Here is a 26,082-nt window from a genome sequence, read left to right as displayed (position 1 = left end):
AGTCGCACTTGCAATCTATGTCCTCAAACTACGAGGGTTGTCCAGAAAGTAAGTTCCGAACGGTCGAGAAATAGAAACCACTGGGAAAAACCGGTGAAGCTTTGCGCAGATGTGTTGGGCAGTGCCTCTAGTATGCATGTCGATCGTGTCGCGTCGTTCTTTTCAGTTCTGAGTGAACAGTGAGCACGTAACGATGCGTAGGCAATAGCGCCTGCCGCCAAGTATGACAGCCTGGTTAGAGATTTCGCCTGTGTCATGCATCCCACTTAACACAACTATCAAGCAGTTCCTTCTTCATGCCAATTCTCGGCCGCACACTGCAGCGGCAATGAAGACGCTCCTGCAGCGTTTCCGATGAGAAGTGTTTGATCACCCACAATAAAGACCGTAATTGGCGCTCCTTGAGTCTCAGCTCTGCTCGCAAGAACCGCTGGCTATGAAGACAAAATTTTTCCACAGACAAGGAGCTGCAGACCAGTGCAGATAACTGGCCGAAAGCACAGGCGGCTGCTTTTTGTATGACGAGGATATGGGGAAGTTGATACAACACTATGACAACACTCGAATTTGGAGGGGCGACTGTGTAGAGAAGTGGGTGGAAGCTGTACCTAACTGTTACAAATAAAACTTTTCTGGTTTTCACTGTGGTTTCCATTTCGCGACCAATCGGAACTTACTTTCTGGACAACCCTCGTATTTCCTGGATATATTCCAATCTCTGTCTTCCTCTACTGTTTTTACCCTCTACAGCTCCTTCTAATAACGCGGAAGTTATTCTGTCCTAACAAGTGACCTATCATCATTTCCCTTCTTCTTCTTCTTCTCAGTGTTTTCCAGATATTCGTTCCCTCGATTATTCTGCGGAGAACTCCTCAATCCTTATTTTAGCAGTCCACCCAATTTTCAACATTCTTCTGTAGCACAACATCTCAAATGCTTCGATTCTCGTCCGTTCCTGTTTTTCCACAGTCCGTTTCACTACCATACAATGCTGTGCTCCAAACGAACATTCTCGGAAATTTTTTCCTCAAATAAGAGCTATGTGTAACATCTCTTGGCTAGGAATGCCCGTTTTGTCAGTACTAGTCTGCTTTTTATGTCCTCCTTGCTCCGTCTGCCATGGGGTATTTTGCTGCATTGGTAGTAGAATTTCTTTACTTCATCCACTTCTCGATCACCAATCACCATTAAGTTTCTAACTGTTCACATTTCTGCTACTTATCATTACCTTCACTTTTCTTCTATTTACTCCCAGTCCATATTCTGTACTCATTAGACTGTTCAGTCCATTCAACAGGTCCTGTAATTCTTCTTCACTTTCACTGAGGATAGCAATGTCATCGGCGATTCTTAACATTGATATCCTATCACCCTGAATTTTAATCCTTTATTTCCGTCACAGCTTCTCTGGCGTACAGAGTGAGCAGCAAGGTCGGAAAACTACATGCTCGTTTTACACCCTTTACAACCCGCAGTTTGTTCGCGAACATTCACTCTTATCGTTCTACCTTGGTTCTTGTGCGTATGGAATATTATATGTCTTTAGCTTACTCCTGTTTTTCTCGTGATTTCGAACGCCTTGCACCATTCTACAGGAAGCCAAGGAAAAGTTGGGAAAGAGAATTAAAGTTAGGGGAGAAGAAATCTTGTGGTTTTCTGATGGCACTGAAATCCAGTCAGAGATCACAAAGAACTTGAAAGATGAGCTGAACAGAATGGATATTTCCTTGAAAAGAGGTTATGAGTACTAAAGAGAGTAAAACTATGGTAATACAATGCAGCAGAAAGAAATCAGACGCTTCTCAAGGAATTTTCGTTAAAAGTAGTAGGTGTATTCTGCTATTTGGTCGGCAAAATAAGTGAACATGAAAAAATAGGGTTTTTCTTGTCTCTCATTTATTATTTTTATGTTTCTATTATGCCACGTTTTTATCTGCCTCAATGGCAAAAATTTTGCAGTTGATTATAAACAAACTTCAAACACAGCTCAGAACTCGATGACAATGCACTGAGGGTAAAATGTTTGGCGACACCTGACATCTCGACTGCCCTGTAGAACCAGCATATTGTGCAGGTAGTATAGTAATGCTTTATAGGTAGTATGCAAGCGAATGGGAACAGATGAGAGGGGGGAGGGGGAAGGGAGGAGGGGAGAGAAGATGGGTAACTCTTCCTTGTATGTCCCTCTGTTCGGTACAAATTTTGCGACTGATTTCAAATTAAGACATATATTAAGACTTAAAATTTTAAACGTAGCTCCGAAGTGGATGACGCTGCAATATTAAATCGCTTGCTTGTCTGGTGTATGGTGGTGGGTACGTTGTGTATCACTCACCTGTTCCATTTGAGAACGGATCAAGCTGGTAAGCACAAAAAATTATTTAAAAAACTGAATTTTTCGTCCACCATTTATTGTAATCTGACTAAAAACTAGTGTAAAATAATTTCTCCTAACTCCATAAGTTCAAGATCACATGTAGATAGTTTCGAAAATTTGCAATCATCCTTTTCAATATCTATGAAAATACTTGTAAGATTTAAAACGGGAACAGTGGGCTGCATGCAATGCATTAACTGATGCATGAATGGTTCACTTTCTCTCTATTATTTTAAACTAATATCCTGATGATTTAGAGACTTGAATTTTTCAATGTAGCCGAGAACTGGATGACAATGCAATATTAACTCGCTTTCTTGCCTGGTGTGTGGTGGGGTACGTTTTTTGTTTTAAATCTTACAAGTGTTCTCATAGCTATTGAAAGTACACAGTCATGAATTTTCAAGGCTAAATGTGTGGAGTTATGGATCTGTATGGAGCTAGGAGAAACAAATTTATAAATTTTACTCGGATTTAAAAAGTTTGGATATCAAAAAATCATTTTTATTTAAGGAATTCTTGTTTCAAATGACCTGTTTTGGGCAATGTCGACATCATTTCACTGTCACTGAATTAATTGTTCTCTTAGGACAGCTTATTCTGTAACTGATCTGAACATGTAACTGAATAAGAAACAGGTTATTCTGAAATGAAAATACCTATTGACAGACAGACCGTGAATCTATTTCTTTATATATATAAATGAGGAGCGCAGATAGCTCCCTACGGCAAACATATCCAGTTTTGATACGTGACGATGACTCAAGTAATGTGGTTGTAAAATGCAGACTGATAAAAACGCATTTATGAAACGCAGAAAGAGAAATTAATAATATCTAATATATACTTAAATGTTAAGAAAGTGCTTTGACTGAAGTATATCGTTATACAGAATTGAAATGTGGACAATTAGCAATTCCGACAAGAAGTGAATAAAAGTACGTCAAACGTGGCATTAAGGCAGAATATTGACTGTTGTAATGATAACGTAGACAACTGAGGAATTAATAAATGTAACAGAGATTGGGGAATAAGGAATTTTACCGAAAAACGTAACAAGAATAAGACTGGATAGGTTGATAAGACACATGATGATTTATCACAGATTCGTCAGTTTGGTAATGGAGGGAACCCGGGTGGTTGGGAGGGTAGGTGAGGGGAATAATGTTTGTTGTTAATGGAGACCAAGTATAGGGTACGATAAGCAGGCTCTGGTGAATGTTGGCTGCAGTAGTTGAGCAGAGATGAATAAGCTACACAGGGTGAACTAGTGTGGACTATTACATCAAACTAATATTCAGCCTGCAGATCACAACATGAACAACTTTCTTCTCCTTGTAGTACCACATTTTGTACGTATTCTTAATTCATTTTATTTACTGTTTAGTGATTCTAGTTACCCACAGTACTCTTTTTGTCATTTAGTGTAACTGATTTTATTATTGTTGAGATTTATTATGTTTAATTTCACTCATGACATTAAGGGTGTATCAGGTATAAGTGCAGATAGTTCTACATGTGGTACCTTAATATGTACACAGGTGTGTTGCTTGGTTTTTTTTTCTGTGTTGAACAGTCTTTCCACAAATATGTCAGAATATTTCTGCATGGTCGTAACTGAGCATCTAAGTGGACTACTCCCGTCAGTATAGACTAATTGTTCTGCATCCACACGTCCACCTATCAGTACCTGACTTGCTGTTTAGTGAAAAATAAGCATTAATGGCATGCTTGTGCCACACATAGGAGGATGTACTACCCAACATACGACTTGTAATAGCTTTAATCATAAGTCTGCAATTGACGTAAATACAGATGTCATGTTCTTCACTACACTGTCCTCCGTCAGAAATAGAAATACATGCACTTGTCCCATTAAACTCTACATTTAAATCACGTTATAATCTGTAGGTTTTATGAACTGTTAGAATTATTTTGGGTTCTTTCTTACGTTACGTTATTTTTCTCGTTGTTACTGTTAAAATGTGTTATATTCTGTCAAATTAGTTGGATCTGCATGGCTTATGCATTTCCATTCAAGAAAGATTATTGATCTACATCTACATCTACATGAACACTCTGCAGTTCAAACTAATACTTAAGTGCCTGGCAGAGGGTTCATCGAACCACCTTCGAAATATTTCTCTATTATTCCACTCTCAAACATTTCGCGGGAGGAGCGAACACCTATACCTTTTAATGCGAGTTCTGATGTTCGTTTCTCTCTATGTAGGTCGGCGTCAACAAAATATTTTCGCATTCGGAGGAGAAAGTTTGTGACTGAAGTTTCGTGAGGAAATCCCGCCGCAACGAGAAATGCTTTTGTTTTAATCACGTCCACCCCAAGTACTGTACCATGTCCGTGACGCTCTCTCCCGTTTTTCTCGATAACATAAAAAGTGCTGCTCTTCGTTGAAATTTCTCCGTGTACTCCATTAATCCTATCTGACAAGGATCCCACACTGCGCGGCACTACTCCAATAGAGGACGGACAAGCGTAGTGTAGGCAGTCTCTTTAGCAGTCTTTGGCCCGCCTTCCTCACAGCATTTTCCATGCGTTCTTTCCAATTTAAGTAGTTTGTAATTGCAGTCCATAGGTATTTAGCTGAACGTAAGGCCTTCAGAGTTGACTGATTTATTGTGTAACTGAATTTTAACCGATTCCTTTTAGCATTCATGTGGATGACCTCACACTTTTCATTATTCAGAGTCATTTGCCAATTTCACACCATACAGATATCTTTTATAAACCGTTTTGAGATTTGTTTTTTATATTCTGGTGACTTTACTAGACGATAAACGAAAGCATCATCTGCAAATAACCTAAGATGGCTGCTCAGATTGTCTCCTAAACCGTTTATATGGAAAAGGAACAACAGAAAGGCCTATATCACTAAATTGGGGGACGCCGGAAATCACTTCTGTTTTATTCGACGACTTTCATTCATTTACTACGTACTGTGACATCTCTGACAGGATATCACGAATCCAGTCACATAACTGAGACAATATTCCACACGCAAGCAATTTCACTACAAGCCGCTTTTGTGGTACAGTGTCAAAAGCCAGAAATACGGAATCAATTTGAATTCCCTTGTCAATAACACTCAACACTCCATGTGATTAAAGAGATAGTTGTGTTTCACAAGAAAGATGTTTTCTAGATCCGTGTTGACTATGTGCAAATAGACAGTCCTCTTCGAGGTAATTCGTAATGATCCAACGTAGTATACGCTCCAAAACTCTGTTGCATATCCACGTTAATAATATGGGCCTGTAGTTTAGTGCATTACTCCCACTACCTTTCTTGAATACTGGTGCAACCTGTGCAACTTTCCAGTCTTTGGGTACGGATCTTACGTCGCGCGACCGTTGGTACATGATTATTAAATATGGAGCTATTCCATCAGCATACTCCGAAAGGAACCTATTTATAACACAGTCTAGACCGGAATACTTTCTTTTATTAAGTGATTTAAGTTACATCACTATTCCGAGGAAATCTACTTCTAAGTAACTTATGTCGGTAGCTATTCTTGATTCGAATTCTCGAATATTTACTTCGTCTTCTTTGGTGAATGAATTTCAGAAGACCCTGTGTTCAGTAACTCTGCTTTAGCAGCACTTTCGTCTTAGTATTTCCATTGCTATCTTGCGTAGAAGGCATTGATTGCGTCTTGCTGCTAGCATACTTTACATACGACCAGAAACGCTTTGGAATTTCTGTCAATCTTCGAGATAAAAGTTTGGATGTTGAAATTATTATAAGTGTTCCGTATTGAAGTATGCGCCAAATTTCGAGCTTCTGTATAAGATCACAAGTCTTGGGGATGTTACGTTCGTTTAAATTTGGCATGCGTTTTTCGTTGTTTCGGCAACAGTGTGCGCACCCGTTTTGTGTACCAAGGGCGATCAGCTCCGTTGTTTGTTAACTTATTTGCTATTAATATATCAACTGCTGTCGATACGTTTCATGAAAGCGTGGCATTTCGATTATGGATGAGATGTATACATAGTTATTTCATTATTTGTACGTAATTGTTAATATCCGTTTCCTATGTCCCACACACATTTGTTAGCATTTCTCTGGCTATTTGATGACACCTCCCGACAGATTACTACTCTGCGTGGCTATCCGGGAGGCAACCACGAAATCCTCTACTTCGCCGGTAATACTATTACACAATGACATGTTCTGGCATGACCCCACAATCCGCCTTCCCGTCTTAAGTTGCAAACTTCAAAAATATTTCTGATTCAAAACAAGTTTATGGGTTAGAACTGTAGTTTACTACGTCACCTGATTTCACTACCTGCCTCAATTCAGAAATAATCTGTTTGGATACTACGAATTCAGTTGTCTTAAGCTGTCATAAAACGAAACAACAGTGTGTACTACTGGTCTACCGTCATCACAAATGTCTAAGTTTACTCTCAGGACTAAGGTTAACAGTACACTAGCGTTAGAAGAGCAGTAACCTGAAAAACCTCCTGCATTTATGATATGACCCCTTCAGATGCTGAGGGAAGTTTTATTGAATCTGACTCCGTCCGTGGAAGCCATAAAAAAGCTCACACAACCTTCGCCCCCGTTTTCTGCGAATTTCAACTTTAATGCAAATTCCAGCTAATTTCCAGGATTTCTTGCTGCGGTTAGTTTCATTAAAATTTCCGTAGCGTCCAGTTGTGAAAATTGGAGCAACTTTGAATTATGCCTGTTACAATAAAAAGTCGGCGTAGTCGGAAGTCTGAGGAGACGTATGGCCTACAAGTAGTAGTTAATGCGGGAGGGGATACCTGACACTACTCGACTATACAGTAATATCAGAAAATAATGACTGAGTCGATGAGCTGAGTGGCTGAATATGTAAGCGCTGAAGCAACGGCAACAGTGATGGGTATGTGAAGCTGTTCACAACCCAAAGGTCGTATCGAACATTGCAGTGCCTTACTAACTGTGGACGTACTGAAAACGCTGTGCCTGTACCATCCTCCAATCACAGATCTGATTCTCCCAGACAGTTACATGGGGACTTACGACGTAATATTGAGTTCGTACCACACAGCAATTTCAATTTTTCGGATTCACGAATCATTGGTAAAGGTGTAACAAGCGATAAATAACGGATAAAGGTTAACTCACGCATTTTTAAGGCTTGTCAGAATAATTAAAGACACCTTAAATCCCCATGGCACACAGGTATTAAGAAGCTTCTCAGGAAACAGTGCCCACATTAAAGTAGGTACAAGCCAAAGCAGATTGGCTAATGTTACCTGAATCGCTCTCGGCCACCAGACACGCATTGTACGATGCATTCAGTAACTACCATAGCAAAATATTTTTCGAGTTATCCTGTGCCAGTCTCTTCATCTCAGACTACCACATGCACCCCATCCTCAATTGTTTATTGGATGTATTCCAATCACTGTCTTCGTCTACAGTTTTTATCGTTTACAGTTCCCTCTAACACCATGGAAATAATTCTCTTATATCTTGTCAGATGTCTTATCATCCTCTCCGTTCTTCTTGACAGTTTTTTCCATATGTTCCTTTCTTCTCCAATTCTGATGAGAGGCTTCTCATTCCTACCTTATCAGTCTACCTAGTTTTCAACATACATATCTCATACACTTCCATTCTTTTCTGTTTCAGTTCCCTCAGAGCGCATGACTCATTATTATAAATACTATGCTTCAAATGCACTTTCTCAGAAATTTCTTCCTCAAATTAAGGCCTATGTTTGATACTAGCACACTTATTTTGGCCAGGGAAGCCCTCTACCTGCGCTAGCTGCTTTTTATGTGCTCCTTGCTTAGTCCGTAATGGGTAATTTTGCTTTAAAATAGTAGAGATCCTGAACTTCATATGCTTTGTCAACACCACATTTGATGATAAGTTTCTTAGATTTTGCGTTGATTGACTGTTCCATGGGTTCTTGGTAGAATATTTTATGCATTTTAAACGAAACATACAAAAACTTGTGTAATATTCTACAATATTTATTATTTGTTGCACCAACCGGTTCATCAGGTATAAAGATAAATATGTGGTGCAGCGAAGTTATGTAGGTTCAAAGATTTTAAAGTAGTACATCTGGAGAGTATTTACATTTCCAGAAATGAAAATGTTAATGTTAGAACGTTTCTTCAGTCTTGCTTCCATTATCAAGAGCAACATCAGGACAGCCTCATTGGTGGCTTTGCCTTTGTTAAAGCCAAATTGGTCGTCATCTAAAATTTCCTCATCATTCTTCTGTGCATTATTCATGCCTGAGCTGTATTGCTGATGTGCCATAGTTCTCGCCCTTAACTGCTCTTGCTATCTGAGGTATTGAATGAATGATATACTTTTACGAAAGTCTGATGGTATTTTGCCAGTCCCATAGAATCTTCACGCCAGTATGAATAGTACTTTGGTTGCCACTTCCCCTAATAATTTTAGAAAGTACGTAGGTATCTGAAAACCCCAAGAAATTCTGTTCTCGTCTTAAGATTACAGTGGCACAAAAATCAATTCCACACGCTTGAGGAGCAGACAGGAATCGAAAGAAAAAGTAGGAAAACAAAAGACGCAATAATGAAATTGGTCTTGAGATGTTTTTTTCTCAAAAAATTAAATGTAGAAAAGTTGCACTACTAAGATGTGTGGCCTAGTCATCACTATTAGACGATAAAAAAGCGCCAGAGACCGATGGATTCCCTGTCATGTTCTATACAGAATTTACGAGTGAATTAACTCTTGGCCGGAAGTTACGAGAGATCCGTTGACAGGAAAAGAGCACAAGTGACTCGCGTCTACTAAAAGAACTGACCCACATAACTATCTTTCTACATCAGATACACCTATTTGTAGATAAACTTTTCTCAATGGAAAAGATGGTGGGCTCAAAAAATATAGATGATCTGAGAAACGTGTTCTTCACTAATTACGTGCACATCGCTAGAAATAATGGAAACGTTGGTTAGAAGTTACTAGAATCGAAAATTTCTGATTCAGTGTAAAATTAAATAAAATGCTTTCTTTTAGGATCTCTAACCATCTTTCTGATTGTTTCGAAGCTTTTGCTGACACAGCAGAATGCAACACGATATCGTGGATGGAGCGCTATCTGCAGACACTGAAGTTATCTCTGATGTATCTCAGGGAAGTGCAACAGGTCTCATTATTGACTTGGAGAGTACTTTTATTCGCAATTTATTGTTTTCGCAGAAGATGCAGCTATGAGGAAACCTTGTTTGGTAAAATCTGCAGTAATCAGTTGCGTCTCGAAAAATACGTGGTGAGGAAAAGTAAACAGTGATTTTGAAAAGCGCACGAATCGTGCTTATCTGATGGAAGGTGTAGGGATGCCGTCGCCCATGTTCCTTACACGTTAACATTCTGTAGTAATAGAGCAATCGATACCACATAGTGCTTTTCGCTTCCACATTCAAATGAATCAGACTCAACTTCTGCCCGCTGTCTGTGTGGTTAAAAATTAGGTTTAGAACTTGAAAAGAATTCCTCAGCGACAGTAAGCAACATCGAGCGTGTGAGGTTTTTAATGGAAAGAATCCCGGAACGCTCCGATCGCCACTATGTCACTACACTTGGAATCTATAACAGAACGGTGAGACTGGTTTTACATAACGATCTATACTGTCATATTTACAAGATCTGAATTGTTCCGGCTCTTACAGGTATAGATTACCGGTGTCGATGGGTTCCGTGACAGATGTTGAATTTATCCAATAGAGACGAAAATACTGAAAAAAAATTATGGATCAGTGACGAGACAAAGTTCCAGTTGTCGGGTTCCGTGAATAAGCAGAACGTTAAGTTTCGGAGTGACGTGAATCCCAGGCAGCAGCATCACCAACCTCCCCATTCCACAAAATTTATTGTGATTGATTTAATTAGGCCTATCACTAATTCCTCACGGTGCCAATTTCTTATCTCAGACAAACTACTTCAATCTGGTCCTCAATTATTTGCTCGATGTACTCCAATCTCTATCTTCCTCTACAATATTTACAATTCACTGTTCGCTCTATTATTATGGAACTCATCCTCTCATAACAGATGTTCCATCATCCTGTCCTTTCTTGTAGTCAGTGTTTTCCATGCACTTTTTTCCTCGCCGATTCTGCGGAGAACCTCCTCATTCCTTACGTTATCTGTCCACCTAATTTTCAATATTCGTCTGCACACCTTAAATGCTTCGATTCTCTTCTGTTCCAGTTTTCCCACTGTAAATGTTTTACTACTACAGGATGGTCCATTGATAGTGACCGGGCCAAATATCTCACGAAATAAACATCAAACGAAAAAACTAAAAAGAAAGAAACTTGTCTAGCTTGAAGGGGGAAACCAGATGGCGCTATGGTTGGCCCGCTAGATGGCGCTGCGATAGGTCAAACGGATATCAACTGCGTTTTTTTAAAAATAGGAACCCACTTTATTATTACATATTCGTATAGTACGTAAAGAAATATGAATATTTCAGTTTGTCCACTTTTTTCGCATTGTGATTGATGGCGCTGTAATAGTCACAAACATATGGCGCACAGTTTTAGACGAACAGTTGGCAATATATAAAGTTATACTACCACCATCGTAATTATACTACCACCGTTGTAAGCTCACCTGAATAAATATTTAACTTCTTATAAGAAAAATACACTAGCTGCCATGCACTAATATGTTAGCAAACCGCTGACGTAATTCGTGGCAGTGAAGTGCTGTGTACGTCGCACTCTGTTGTATGGAATCAGTGCAGAGAGGAGCGTTGACGTGTGGTAAACGTGACAGAACGGCAGGAAGCAGCCGTCCTGTTTGCACGTGCACCTGACAACGTAGTGAATGAATTTCCACGGTTTGTTGATGAATCAACACGGACTGTCCACTGTATCCACAAGGAACAGTGTACACCTTGTCAATAACAGTTGCCTTGAAACTCGGCAGGAAATGCTGAATGTAGCTCCATATCAACCCGTTTCCTAGCGAACGGCGCGAAAGTAGCTCGCACCGTGTTCTAAGGGCAGCTTCCCCTCGGCGGCCGTAACGTTGGTTACGCGGTGTTTACTTGTGTGCGCTGCAGTCAGTGTTTACAGTCTACCTGCTATTCGTCCCGTCTCGCGTAGCGTCTATTACACATCTGCGATGCGTGGAAAGCAACAGTCATTACATTTTTCTAAGTATTCGAAAAATAACAAACAACAATGGAAACCTACCATCGGAGAAATACTGTGAAACTGGAATTTGGCAAGGACAACGAAACGCCAACAGTTCTCGAAATGCAGAATTGCGTAACTACCTACAGTATATGGAACTAACAAGATGTCGAGTGGACTTTGAGTAACTTCTTTTAGTCTGCAGCTCGTGGTCGCGCGGTAGCGTTCTCGATTCCCGGCGGGGTCAGGGATTTTCTCTGCCTCGTGATGACTGGGTGTTGTGTGCTGTCCTTAGGTTAGTTAGGTTTAAGTAGTTCTAAGTTCTAGGGGACTGATGACCATAGATGTTAAGTCCCATAGTGCTCAGAGCCATTTGAACCAGTAACTTCTTGCTAATGAGTCTATCCAATATTTCAAACTTTGCCCTAAATTAATGTGAGAGTTGCATAATTATTGCCTGCACTTGTAGCTTTGAGTTAATATTTACCTTTAGTCTATTCGAAGACAAGAGGGCAACTTGACAAATGTGCGTGTCCTTAATTTCTCTATATAAGTACCAAAACACTAAAAAACACTTCGTGCAATTCGAAACAACATCGGGGCGTCATTTTATCCACTGCACGTCCCAAATGGAATAAGACCCATCAAAATGGAAGTTAAAAACCCAGTCCTTTGCGTAGTGTGTGTCGGGGCCTATCAAGCATATATTTCGTGCACGGGGAAACTATAAGCACACTTCATATGTAACGAAAAAAGTGGCCAAGTAAGAGTAGCACTCACACACTCAGGGTTCCGTACAAAGTTAATTGTGTATGTAGATAGTTCATCCCTCCAGGGAATGAGAATATCAACGATATTTGCCTTTTGTCGTTATCTATACTATCAACGTAACGGTTCTGGGGAACCAAGACTTTACCAAAATCTTTAGAGTGGTTCCTAAGCCCGGACATAAAGAAAGTAGCAAGCATCTGTCTTAATTTTATGAGTGCAAAGAGAGAAGGTGTAATAAAATTGTTTTATTTACTTACTAAAATGTGGCTATAACTTAAATTTTGTGATTGCATGCAGTAATATTTGTCTATTGGCCTTTTGACAGATGCGAATTCAATATAAGTTCTAATGGCAAAAATAACTTTTTTGCGATATAACTGCGCTTTAAAATATATTTGACTTTTTCTTTATTTGTATTGTGCAACCATACTTCTTGCCAAATTTCATGATTCTAGGCCAACGGGAAATACTCCAGCGGTTTTTAAGAGTGAGTTTGCGAGTTTCAAAATATGTGCTGTAAAGTGCATTGACTGAGAAGTTTGAATTTATTATACCACTAAGGGACTACACATTGTGTTGTCAAAAGTCATAGAATACCTCCTAGTATCCTGTCAGACCTATTTTTGCCCGGCGTAGTGCAGCATCTCGACGTGACATGGACTCAACGATTCGTTGTTAAGTCCCCTCCAGAAATATTGAGCCATGCTGTCTCTGTAGCAGTCCATAACTGCGGAAGTATTTTCGGAGCTGGATTTCGTGCAAGAGCTGACATCTCGATTATGTTCCATAAATGTTCGATGGGATTCATGTCGAGCGATCAGGGTGGCCAAATAATTTGCTCGAACTGCCCAAAATGTTCTTCAAACCAATAGCGAACAACTGTGATTTTGTGCACTGTAATCCAGAAAAAGTCCATCGCTGCTTGGCTGAAAATGGTCTCCAAGTAGCCGAACATAATGATTTGCATTCAATAATCTGTTCAGTTGGACCAGAGGTCCCAGTCCATTCCATGTACACGGCTCACACTATTATGGAGTCATCACCAGCTTCCTCTGTGTCTTCTTGACAACTTGGGTCCACCGCTTCACATTCGAACCCTTCCATTAGCTCTTCCTTGCTGAAATTGGGACTAATCTGACCAGTCCATGGTTTTTCAGTAGTCTAGGATCCAACCAATACGGTCACGACTATAGTAGAAGCACCGCAGGCGATGTAGTGCTGTTAGCAAAGGTACTCGTGTCGGTCGCCTGCTGCCGTAGACCATTAACGCCTAATTTCGCCGCACTGACAAAGGAATACGTTCCTTGTACCTCCCACATTGATTTCGGCAGCTGTTTCACGCAGTGCTGCATGTCTGTTAGCGCTGACAACTCTACAAAAGCGGCGCTGCTCTAAGATGTTGTCAATAGTGAGAAGTAATGCCTCAAATTTTGTATTATCTGCACACTATTTACACTGTGGATCTTGGAATACTGAATTCCCTCACTGTTTCCTGAGTGGGGTGTCCTACGCGTCTAACTCCAACTACCATTCCGCTTTCAAAGTCGTGCACCATAACCAAGTCGAAAACCTTTTAAAATGAATCACCTGAGTACACGTGACTGATCCACCCTTGCACTGCCCTTTTATACCTTTGTCAATGCAGTGTAGATCTTAGTAATTGACATAGGTTTCAACTTGTCACGTTCCTGAGAAAAAGAAGTCCCAACAGACGGACAGACAGATATTCAGACAGGAGGATAAAACCATCCTGTAAGGATCCCGTTTTTACTGATGATGCAAGGAACTCTAAAAAGGCATTTAGGTTGCAGTGGTTCTACAGAGATGAAGAGAGTTGCACAGTACAGACTAACGTGCAGAACTGCATCAAACCAGTCTTGGGACTGAAGACTACAACAGCAACAACGTGAGATATTACGGAACTGGAAAATAACTCTACTCATATGTCGGAATTAGAAAGGGTAATCTATCGTCAAGTGAAATAGAATGATTGATACGAAATTTCGCAGCCCGTGACTGAGGAAGATGACGGATGCAGGGCGCACAAAATGCGCGAATTAGCAAGTCACCCGAGAGACCGCTGGCCCCATCACTCACTCTGGAGGAATTTGTTTAGTCCTTACGGGCACGACGTTCCACAAACACATCCTTCACAGTCAGCAGACTTCGGACGCTCCTCTCACCATGTAGCTCGTACGGTACTGAAGTCTGTAGGAGGGGGCAATACGGGTACGGTGGCAGAGCCTATGCAGAATTTGATACGCTTTTCGTTACACTTAAGGTATTGCATCAACACATTGTAATGAATTCCATGAGATTTATTGGTTTGTTCATTCTGAGCCTGCCGGAGTGGCCTAGCGGTTCTAGGCGCTACAGTCTGGAACCACGCGACCGCTACGGTCGCAAGTTCGAATTCTGCCTCGGGCATGGATGTGTGTGATATCCCTAGGTTAGTTAGGTTTAAGTAGTTCTAAGTTCTAGGGGACTGATGACCTCAGAAGTTAAGTCCCATAGTGCTCACAGCCATTTTCTTTTTTTCATTCTGAAACAGACTGGCATATTTTTTAGTCCGGTAGCCGAATCATGATATGTACTAATCCAGTTCCTACACGTTCTTGCTTTTGCTGTCTTTGTAATAAATGCATAAACAGCAGGCTATTTTGTTCCGATTTGGTATGTCTGAATTCTACAATATATCTTCCATTGCGGTACTGTAAATTCAATGCCTTGTAGAAATCATTTTCCGATAAGTGCTTACCTGAGACCGAAGTATGCCGTTGTTAAACACCTATATAAGAAAGACGATAGGAGAGATGTCAATAACTACCGACGTGTTTCACTGCTTACATCGTTTGACATAAGTTTTGAAAGCTGGTGTATTCTAGAATGTTACCTCGCCTGAGCAAAAATAATACCCTCAGCAGACAGCAATTTGGATTCTAGAAGAGCCTTTACCATGTTTACTCACCAAACTGTAAAAGCATTAAAAAATGGCGGCGGCTGCAATTTTCTGTGATCCCACATAAGGCATTTGACTAAGTGAATCACAAAATTCTCCTAGACAAACTGAAGTTTCATGGGGTTGATGGTATAGCCAACCAATGGATAATGCCACATACAACCAAAAAAATGCGAGAAAATGCCCTTAGTAATTCATACAATGCAGTCCAGTGACATCATTCTGACAGGGGAGAAGTCACTTATAAGGTTCCTCAAGGCACAATTTTAGGCCCACTTATATTCCTCATATTTGTGAACCACCTCCCGTCTAATATACGATTAGTAAATTTATGCAGATGACACTAGCATAGTAATCAATATAAGCACACATACAGAAACAGAAGAAACGATAAAAAATGTTCTTAAAAATCTCACTGAGTTGTCTTCTGCGAATGGGCTTACCTTCGATTTCAAAAGGACACATCTAGGGGTACTACACCAATGGTAAGTGCAACACATGAGAGAAAATAATAAATATGGTAGAAACCTCAAAATTCTTAGGTGTCCATATTGATGAAAAGTTAAACTGGAAAAGCACGTTTTGGAACCCCTAAACCAACTTATTTCAGCGTAATTTGTACTTAGAGTCATCGCAGATCTTCGGGAGAGACAAATTAGTAAGTTCACGTATTTTTCCATTTTTATTCGATAATGTCATATGGAATAATGTTCTAGAGTAAATCACCTGCAAGAAAGAAGGTCTTCATTGCTCATAAACTTGCTTTAAGAAAAATATGTAGTGCTCACCATCGATTGTCTCGTAGACATCTGATTAAGAAGACCGCAATTCTGACTACTGCTTCACAACACATATAAATTCCCTCATAAAATTTGTTGTAAATAACCTACTGCAGTTCCAAAGGAACAATGATATAGGTAATTACAATACTAGAATGAAAACGACGTTTATTGTACCACATTAAGGTTTTTTTAGCACAAAAAGGACTGCACGTGGCTGCAACTGAAATTTTTGATTACTTACCCAGTGATATAAAGTATTTGTCAGACAGCAAAGTAAAATATGAAAACAAACTTGGAAAGAATCTCTTTGACAACTCCTTCTATTCCTTAGAAGAATTTCTGTTACTGCAATGTGTAGAAGGTGGTGGGTAGGAATTTCTGAGTCACATCTTTATATTTAAAACAAATATTACATACGTTCAGCATGCAACCATATTTACAAATTAACTTCCGAAGTGAATCCAGAATGGTCTGTTGCAAAAGATCCATGGAAAATAAGACTAAATAATCAGCTAAGCTAACAATCTTCATAAAAATACGCATTTTAGTCCTAAAGCTGAGACGACTATATTCGCTGCACTTCATTTCCGTTTGTTGATAATTCGGAGAGGGTCTTTTAAAATGTCAGCACGAGTTAGAGCATTTCCGATGCCAGTCTTATAATTGTTCTGCATTTTGCAAATGTGTAATACATATGTGCTCACAGCCGATTAACTACACAAATGGCGACAACATATGGTGCGGGCTGTCTTTATTGAACAATTAATACACTTCGAAAGATTATCGATTATTATTTTGCAAATATTTAGCCACAGGTAACCGTCCAAAACAGTTTTGTACCAAAGAATGCTTCAGCAAGCCACTGCTTACGTGTCTCTTTCATTAACTTTGGAATTAAAAAGAATTATTAATGTCGAATACGAACGGAAACAAGTTACGTTTTCAACAGCAAGGTTAATATTTGCAATTACTACATCTGTTAGGTCTTCATGCCATGAGTAAGTAACTTACTAAAATCTTGTTACTTTACAAGCGAAAGATGCCCTTCCGCAACGACATTATGTGCAAGACGTGTCTTTAGCTACTTACGTAATTAACTAATTTCGTGGCTGGTAAGGGTTAAACCATAGAAAAACTTTGGCCCTCATGCCACATTCCTCTCCTACAAGACAACTTTCGCCAGTACAGCTGTCATAATATTCATCTTCCATTGTCAACTGTGTGTGTTAGGAGGAAGATCGACTAACATTTAAAGTAAACGTGTATCAGAAAGCAGATATTTACAAGCTGGAAAAGGGATATCCCTTTTCCAGTTTGAAAATCGGAGAGATGTAAAGTATGGGAGAATTATATATAAGGGATATATATACATCCCTTTATCAGTTTGTAAATCTCTGCTTTCCAATACTCGTTTCCTTTACGTGTTTGTTGATCTTCCTGTTAACACACACACTTAACAGTGATAGACGAATATTAGGACAGCTGAACTAGTGAACGTTACCTTTTAGGAGGGAAATGTGGCATATCCGTGATTTAATCCTAACCAGATACGAACGAATATATATAGTTGAAACAGCTGTGTGATGAAATTTGCTTGAGAGATGTTACTGAAAAAACCCAAATGGCATCTGCTTGCTAACTATTTTCTGACAAGCTGAAAACAACAAGGTGTTTAACAAATAATGGCTGCAGCACCAGATAAACTGGCAACAATAACTTATGAAGTGCGTGTCGGTGTACCGTAGACGAAACACTTTAAATTCCCCACATAAATAAATACATAGAAAGCATACCGCCGTGAAAGACTCCATGCACACGAAAATTTTGTTTACGTATCTTTCTTTAACACCATGACTGATTTAATTACAGAGATAACGATATCAAATCGCCCGCATCTCGTGGTCGTGCGGTAGCGTTCTCGCTTCCCACGCCCGGGTTCCCGGGTTCGATTCCCGGCGGGGTCAGGGATTTTCTCTGCCTCGTGGTGGCTGGGTGTTGTGTGCTGTCCTTAGGTTAGTTAGGTTTAAGTAGTTCTAAGTTCTAGGGGACTGATGACCATAGATGTTAAGTACCATAGTGCTCAGAGCCCTTTGAACCATTTGATATCAAATCCACAGTTTCAAATGGAACTGTAGCAATGGGTACTGTTAGTATTGCAGTTGAAAATACAAATTCAACATAGTTTCATTCTTCAAAATCCATTTAACAATTTCGGTGAAATTGCAATCTTTAAAACTCTGGGTTTAACTGTTTTGAACAAGATATCGAGTGCTGACTCATACGGAAGTTCGTGTTGTTCTACGGAACTGTCGCATCAGGCTGAAGGGGTGCTCCAGCTTAACGCATCTAAGAGAGTATACCTACAAAAGGCGTCAACGTCAAACACCTTATTGCCTTCTCGTGGTTTCACTGTCCGCAACCACTTTCCACAGATGCTCACGACAGCAGCACGCGAACACCTGCCCTGCTCCGCCGTTCCCGAGGTGTACGTTGTCAGATGCCGTACGATGTAAGCACTTTGTCAGACTCTCTGATGTTTTCATTTTCGGATAATTGTATTGAATTCACCTGTCATTTCGTACATCAAGGGTCCACGCAATCCCTCGATCTGTGTCCAACCAATCGCCTCAAAAGGAAAGGCTTTGTTCAATATACCCTAAGCTTTCACATATTGCAAGTTATTTCTGATGTAATAGAGCAAATACTTTCGGCTATTACATAAAATTGCTTGTAAATGTCTCTTTAGTTATCGATTCCGTACATTTAATATAGCAGTTTTCTTCGTGATCTAAATTTCCTTGTTTGGTTTACCGTTTAGAAATTATCCCCAGCATTACTAATACTTATCGGACGTCAGAACCGCCACTTAAATACAGTGACATAATGTGTTCTGTATGGATAGCTAATTCCGCGAAGTCCGATGAAATTACTGCTTAACTTACCTTCTGGCAATTTCTTTGAAAAATATTTTTATGTCACTGAATAATAATAGTCGATAATCAATGTCGAATTACCTGTACAAGTGTAAGTTCAGTTGTTAGTTCTTTTTAGATTTTACTATGCAAATCCAGATTTCGGCTAGTAGCTAGCCATTCTCAATGCTATATTTTTTATTCTCAGTGCATGTAAGTCCCTGATGTTCGGGCGTGGTGACTGACACCCGAACAACAGGGACTTACATGCACTGAGAATAAAAAATAGCGTATTGAAAATAGCTAGTTACTAGCCAAAATCTGGATTTGCATAATAAAATCTAAAATGGACGACTGATTGCTGCATTTTATAAGTCACATACAGTCGCTGGGTGCATCCACTTTCCGAATGGAAAGTAACCTGATGTTAGTTCTTCTGTTATTCTGTCAATCCAATTCAATAAACACCGTGATTTTCATACAGACAGAAGTGCAGAAATATGTATTTGTCTTGTACTAAATAACAATAAAACTCTCCCAAAGTTGTTTTTCTTAACCATTCCAAATAAGCTCACACTGACGAAGCCTGCCTATATAAAATAGATCCAGATATGTGTAAATATAACCTCGGGACTTGAGTAACTGAGAATATTCTGCTAGTTCTATTCCAAAACCACGAAATAACGGCAGATAACAAAACGTCGTTGTTGCTGGACGTGTTGCAGACGGCAAGTTCCACCTGCTGCCGTCCGGGGAGCTGCTGGTGCACAACGTGGAGTTCAGCGACCAGTTCCCGCCATACCGCTGCCGCACCATGCACCGCCTCACCAGGCAGGTCGTCGTCAGCAGCCCAGCCAACGTCCGCATCACAGGTAGCGCCTGCGCGCCACTGTCTATGCTACCCGCCAAATTCTACTGTCTAGTTGGCTGCCTGCGAGCCAGGCAGATGCACATCGCGTGCAGGCTTTTGGTGCGCTTAAGCAATGAACATCGAAAGTTTTTATTTTAGCTTTCGTATGGTAATTCTTTTGTCTTTAAAGACCTTCGCGCAGCTACAGCCCAAGTTATTGTGCTTTTGTTGTCGCTCTGGGACATGTTAAGTTCGAGGTCAGCAGCAGATTAAGATATTAACCTCTAGTTGAGAGAACAGCGGTGATTGCTCGTGATTGTGAAAACCTGTAGAAAAACTAGTTTAAATTTTACGAAGTAATTTAGCAGACTGTTGCGCCGTTGAATGCTGTCGCCTTCTAATGGACAGCCTTTATCATAAGAAATTCAAACTAATACCACTTTGTCGAAATCAGATACACTGGTTCAGTCAGCTTCTCAGATTAAGAAAACTATACACGTTTCGAGACTTTGATAAGCTCTAAACCGTGTCGGGTAACAGCAACTGGGCTTATGGAACGTGAATCACTTTGTACCCATAAACTACCAAACAAGCACAATGCGTATCTTTTGCTGCTAGAAGATAGGTTCCATCATTCCTGTAATCCTATCCTATGGAATTAAAGAGAGAACTGAGTTTTTTGAGAGCAGTAGGGTACACAAGATGAGAAAATAAAGGGGAATGTGGCTTTAGACTTAAATTTTGTTCGCTGACAAGGCAGTAAGAGGCGGAAGGAGAGATAATGTAAAATAATGATATAATAATTATTATGTATGGTACAGTATAAAATGGATAAACCACTTACAATGGGTTAAAACAGTACTCCCATTCCACAATTTTACTGGAGGCAAAAGAAGTTGGAATGACATCTAACTAAATTTTGGTGAAAGGTTATTAATTCTTAATCACATCTCTAAAGCGTAGTTCTATAAATTCATTTTAGAGCTGCTTAGTATATCACTGACCTAATGGAATTATTTTGGAGAATATTGCTGACTTCCTTCAGTTGTGACTGGTGCACTTCACCGAGAAGAGGTGGTTACACACCTATCAACCAAGCTGACGTATTAAGTACGTCGATCACTGAAGAGGTGGAAAGGGTCAACGCGGTCGAAAAGAAATTGAGTTGCACAAAACTACTCAACGTAAATCATCAAAATTTGAGGATCAGATGAAGATGAAAAAGAAAAGAGTATGGCTAACAGGGTACTAGAAATTTTAGGACTTCGCATGAGATCGGCCGTCTAAACAGTACTATGTAACTTACTGCCAAAAGTCGCTGCAACTATAATCGTGACGGACATGCAGTGACGGAGAACTTTCTGTGGACTTCCTCACACGAGTCCAACTACGAGTACCACGCAAGGCTTGTGCCTTTCCGAATGTAGCCTCAAACATTGTGCAAGACGCCTCAAAAGCAGCTCAGACATGCTGATAAAATTCGTATGCCATCTTTCTTGTCCGATCCTCGCTCTTTCAAGCGTAACGGAACTTATTGTGAAGAAGTAACGCGTACACGTACATGCTTATACTTTTCACTACATATTACGAATTGCTTGTACCGGGACTCCATAACAATTTAGAGTACTGTTAACATATTAACATTCGAGGCATCTGCGACAACACACATTAACTGCCTCTCGTTTCTGGTGACATTACTAGCCTCCCTCCAGCCAGCTTAAGCAGTATGATAATACTAATCATGGCATCCTTGTAAACTGAGTTAAATAGAAAAACATGTTTATAACAAGACGAAGTGCCCAACGAAGGTGCACGTGCGGCACTAAAGACGTTGCCCAACAATGGGGTCTTAGAGATACCCCTTGCTGTTTCACTCACGAGTGTATCAGTGTCGTATCCCCCTCCGTGATCATGGCACAGGAGGTCGCGGAAAGATCCCTAGTGTTTCCACCCTGTATACCAGAGCAATCAAAGCGGTCACGTCAGCCACCCCCTCCCCACCCACCCTCCCCCAAACGGGTCAGATAACATTTATTTTCCCGTCGGAATGGGAGACAGTCATGGGGCTTTCGAAAGAGTGATCTTTCAATTTTGTAGCACATTCTAGTTCGTACTACTGGCTCCGTAAAAAATTATGTCATTTTATAGCTGGCAGTAACCCATATTAGTTGACAGTCATCAAAGGGTGCAATTTTTGCACAACAGACATGAACTTTGGTCCTGTACTATCCGAGTGACGTATAATTCTCGGGATGTCCTACTGTGAAGAAAAGCAGGATGATGAAATTATTCTAAATACGTCATCATCATCATCATCGCCCTGAAGGATGAGTCTTTTTAGATTCTTCTGCCTCAAACTGTTCACGCCATATCTTAAATGGTCTTCTAATGTTTCTGTTTCGAATTTGGCTATGCACTATTGCAACTTTCAGTAAACATATGAAACACAATATCAGCTTAGTTTTAAATGACCAAACACAGTATATTTTTTCCGTGTTGTTAAAGTAAGTTTCGGTTATGCAAATACTGGAGGCCGTTGTGGTCCAGTGCGTATATCTCTAGTCACCAATCTTTCATGCCCTGGATTGATTCTCTGATGGGGTATTCCCTCGTTCCAGTCTCGCTAGAACAGGCTGGACCGACTAAGACTGCTATCAAAAGAGTACCGGGGAACTTTCCCAAGGTTAACAGGCGGCAGGTGCGCCGGGCTCACCACTCTCCTGCTCCTAATGTCACTGCGAAAGATAGGCTGCACTTTGCCTGCGTCAGGCTAGAAGCCTGAAGTTCGGTGTGTGCCAAATACTTTACCTTTTTTGCAAATATCAGACGACAATAGTAAAGTTAACATGATTATACATTATTTTATATATTTGATAAGGGTGGTACGCATATAGTTTGGGAATCTGCCCAAACCATACAGGTATTTAAGTCCCGCCGTATTCAATACACTTTCATAGGCTAATTTTTTGTGTAAAGTGGAGCGTGCCTAAGGCGGAAACTGAATGCTTATTTTAAGACTTAATTAATAATTCACTGGTTAACGCGTTAAAGAGTTTGCACAGTACTACTGTGTTATACGTTAGTTATTCACGACTGTAAAAGTACGCTACTCTTAACACAAAAGATTGTACAGCCCGGAATACTGTTAAGCGGCGTAAAACAAGAAAAGAGGTTCGGCGTAGAGCAGTACTGAGAGTGTGGGCATCAAACTGCGCCTATCTATGAAACGACGAACAAGTTACGCGCAGTATCGGTACAACAAAGAATACGGTTCGTTCGTGAACGCTCTGCTGTTAGCGTTTATCGTTTTCCATTATTATTGACTCGCCCGAGCGCACACTGGAACACTCTGCTGCAGTCTGCGCAGTGAAATAAGTTGATGTTGTCCAGTTAATCAATGGTTTTACTCGGCGAGGTCAAGAATTTCAAAGAAATGCACTACCTGCATTATTTTCTGCCAGTTTCAGTTGGCTAGTAATTCATTAAGTGATAGTATGATGTCGAACGAAATACGTGTTTCGCTAATTACAATAATCGTGTTGAGTGCGAAACACAAATTCTCTGCGCGCGAAATAACGTTGCATTTCACATGCGGTAAAACACAAATTTATGATACTTCAAGAAACAAGTATAAGATACGGGATTAGTGGTTGAAAGGGAATGGACAAATGTAAAGAAAGGCGAAGAGGACTGGAATGTAGAAATTAGCCAGATAGTGTGGGAATGGTGCATATGTATGTGGACAAAAAAAAAAAAAAAACTTTGTCTGAAACCACGTTGCAGAAGGAGGCTCTGAAAGCAGCTGAAGAGTTTGTAAATACGAAGTTTAGGGCATTCACAGGATGGATGGACAGTGTCAAAGCTAGGCACAACATCTTGTGGGATGAAGTGTGTGGGGAAGCTAAGGATGAGCAGGAAAGTGTAGCAACAGAATGGAAGACAATACTGTACAATCTAATTGTAAATTATGACTCGGAACACGTATTCAATGCCGATGAAACGGGACTGTTTTGTCGCGCACTGCCTTCAAAATCTCGAGCAATATGAGGTGAAAAGTGCGACTGCGGAGTAATGACTAAGAAAAGACTACTGCATCGTTGTGTGGAACACATTAGCTGAAATGGTAGGTGAAAATTGTGACGGCGGAGTAATGATCCAGGAGAGACTACTGTACTGTCGTGTAGAAACATATTAGGCGAAATGGAGAGACAATTGGTGATCGGAAAGACGGAAAAACCGCGTTGTTTCAAAAACGTAGACGTCAGTAAACTTCCAATCACATGCGACGCAATAAAAAGTCATCGATGGTGAGTGGTCTCCTGGAAGAATAGGTGGACTCTTTCAATGCCAGAATGAAAAGAGGAAATCGGGAAGTTCTCCTTTTTCTAGACACTGAAACCTGCAACCCGAGAGTCAGTGTTTCCAACTGAAATTGTCTTGTTTCCCGCCAGGTTCAACCAGCCTCACTCAACCAATGGACCACGGACTTTTTTGTACATTCAAGTCCTGTTATAGGCGATTACTAATGAAGTTTCTTATTCTTAGTGTTGTAGAAGTTTGAAGTCCACTAGCTCTTCCATGGTCAGTTTCTATCCTGGACTCAGTAAATTGGATTGGTTTGGCAGTAAGGGAAATGAAACCCGTGACTCGTAAAATACAGTGTCTAGAGGTCTAGAACAAGACGCTTGTGTGGCCATCGAAGCTCAAAATAATGCAGCTGCAATACCTGAATTAATGAAAATGCAGAACATGTATTTAATGCAGATGGCTACATTCGAATTGATGACTTTCTGTCAGCTCACTCAACTTTTACTTCAGCAACAGATTTAATAGAAATTCCCAATACAGAAGATGATCAGGAAGAAACTAATGTTGAAGAAGAGGAGGAAAACTATGTTCCTAGAAAAATTAATACCCATGACTAAGCTATTGCATACATAAATATGTATATTGAAGCACACACAAATTCGGTGAAGCTGTTGGAACTGTTGTGTAGAGCAAGAAATTACGTATAAAATATTATTTTGAACCGAAAATTCAAACAGGTTCCCCTCCTTGGTATGTGGCGATGTGGCGAGAAAAGTGAAATGTAAAGCAAATAAACAAAGGAATAATATGTAAGGACATACAGCAATAATCGAATTTAAAGTTAGAGCAAAAATAAAGAAATGCCGTATTATTATCAATTAGAGTAAAACTCTAGTGTTCTGTTATACAATATACGGTAAACTAGCTTAGCGTCAGCTGCTTCGCTCGAGTAGAGTGTAAGGCCTGCAGAGATTTTTTTGTTTTAGTTTAGTCGAAATTTTATGTTGTTCACAAATTGCATCACCTTCTAAGATTTCACGCTAGTTAAGGCCATATATGCATGGTCTTTTCCGAACGTACTTCTGGTCAAAACACGATTCTGGTACCTAGAGTCCAAAGTTTTTGTTAATCATGCCTATTGCATTCTTGTGTAGATACTTCTATATCGACTTCCATCCACTGACAAATATTTCTTTATATCTAACCAAGAAGTTAAATACTAGTTTCATACGTTCATCTTTAAATTTTTTTAATGTTATGATTTATTTTCTTAAAATGCCCTATTGCGCTCACTGAGGGGATGAATTTCCAGAAACACTGACACACGTAATTTTTTTATTCTTTCTAACAGAGAAGTCAAACACCAAATGTTGTAGATATAGCATTAAAAATCCTTCCGTAATTCTTTAGCAATTATTTATATAAGTAAAACTTTCATCCACTGTATTACCCCCTTAGGGGTTGAATTTCCAAAAGTGCTGAAACGTGTACGGTATTTTTCATTCTCTGAGTGAGAAACCAAACGCCTGTTTTCGTAGTTCTAGCCTTAAAATTCCCTTAATAGCGACATACTTTCAAAAAGCCTTTCATCCCCTGTTTCACACCCTTATGTGTGGAACTTCAGGCGATCCCTTCATAAACAATGCCTACAATATAAGATTCACACCCTGTCCAAACTTCAAGTTTATATCCTTAGCTGTTTGGGCTGAGCAACGATGAGTCACTAATTAGTCTGACCCTATTTCACACCCTTAGGCGTCGAATGTCCAAGAACAGTGAAACACTTCTTTTCATTTCTAACCGAGAAGACAAAGACCAGTTTTCAAAGAGTTAGCTTTGAAAATGCTTTGGCGATGAAGCATTTTCATGAAAAGTTTAACCCCCTATTTCACACCATTAGTGGATGAATTTCCAAAAACAGTCACATGCGTATTTTTTATTTCTAACACAGAAGCCAGATAGAATTTTTC

General features: G+C 40.0%; 1 protein-coding gene across 1 annotated transcript in view; it reads left to right on the top strand.

Moving 5' to 3' along the window:
• The window catches only part of LOC124613790 (Down syndrome cell adhesion molecule-like protein Dscam2), a 197,609-nt gene extending 177,646 nt beyond the window's left edge, over positions 1-19,963 (top strand). The window contains exon 3 of the mRNA XM_047142511.1: positions 19,680-19,963. Coding sequence (XP_046998467.1) covers positions 19,680-19,963 — 284 coding nt within the window. The remainder of the gene's footprint in view (positions 1-19,679) is intronic.
• The last annotated feature ends 6,119 nt before the right edge of the window (positions 19,964-26,082 follow it).

Source organism: Schistocerca americana, chromosome 4 (genome assembly GCF_021461395.2).
Source record: "Schistocerca americana isolate TAMUIC-IGC-003095 chromosome 4, iqSchAmer2.1, whole genome shotgun sequence".
NCBI classification, from domain to species: Eukaryota; Metazoa; Arthropoda; class Insecta; order Orthoptera; family Acrididae; genus Schistocerca; species Schistocerca americana.
This window is presented reverse-complemented; position numbering and strand designations above follow the sequence as displayed.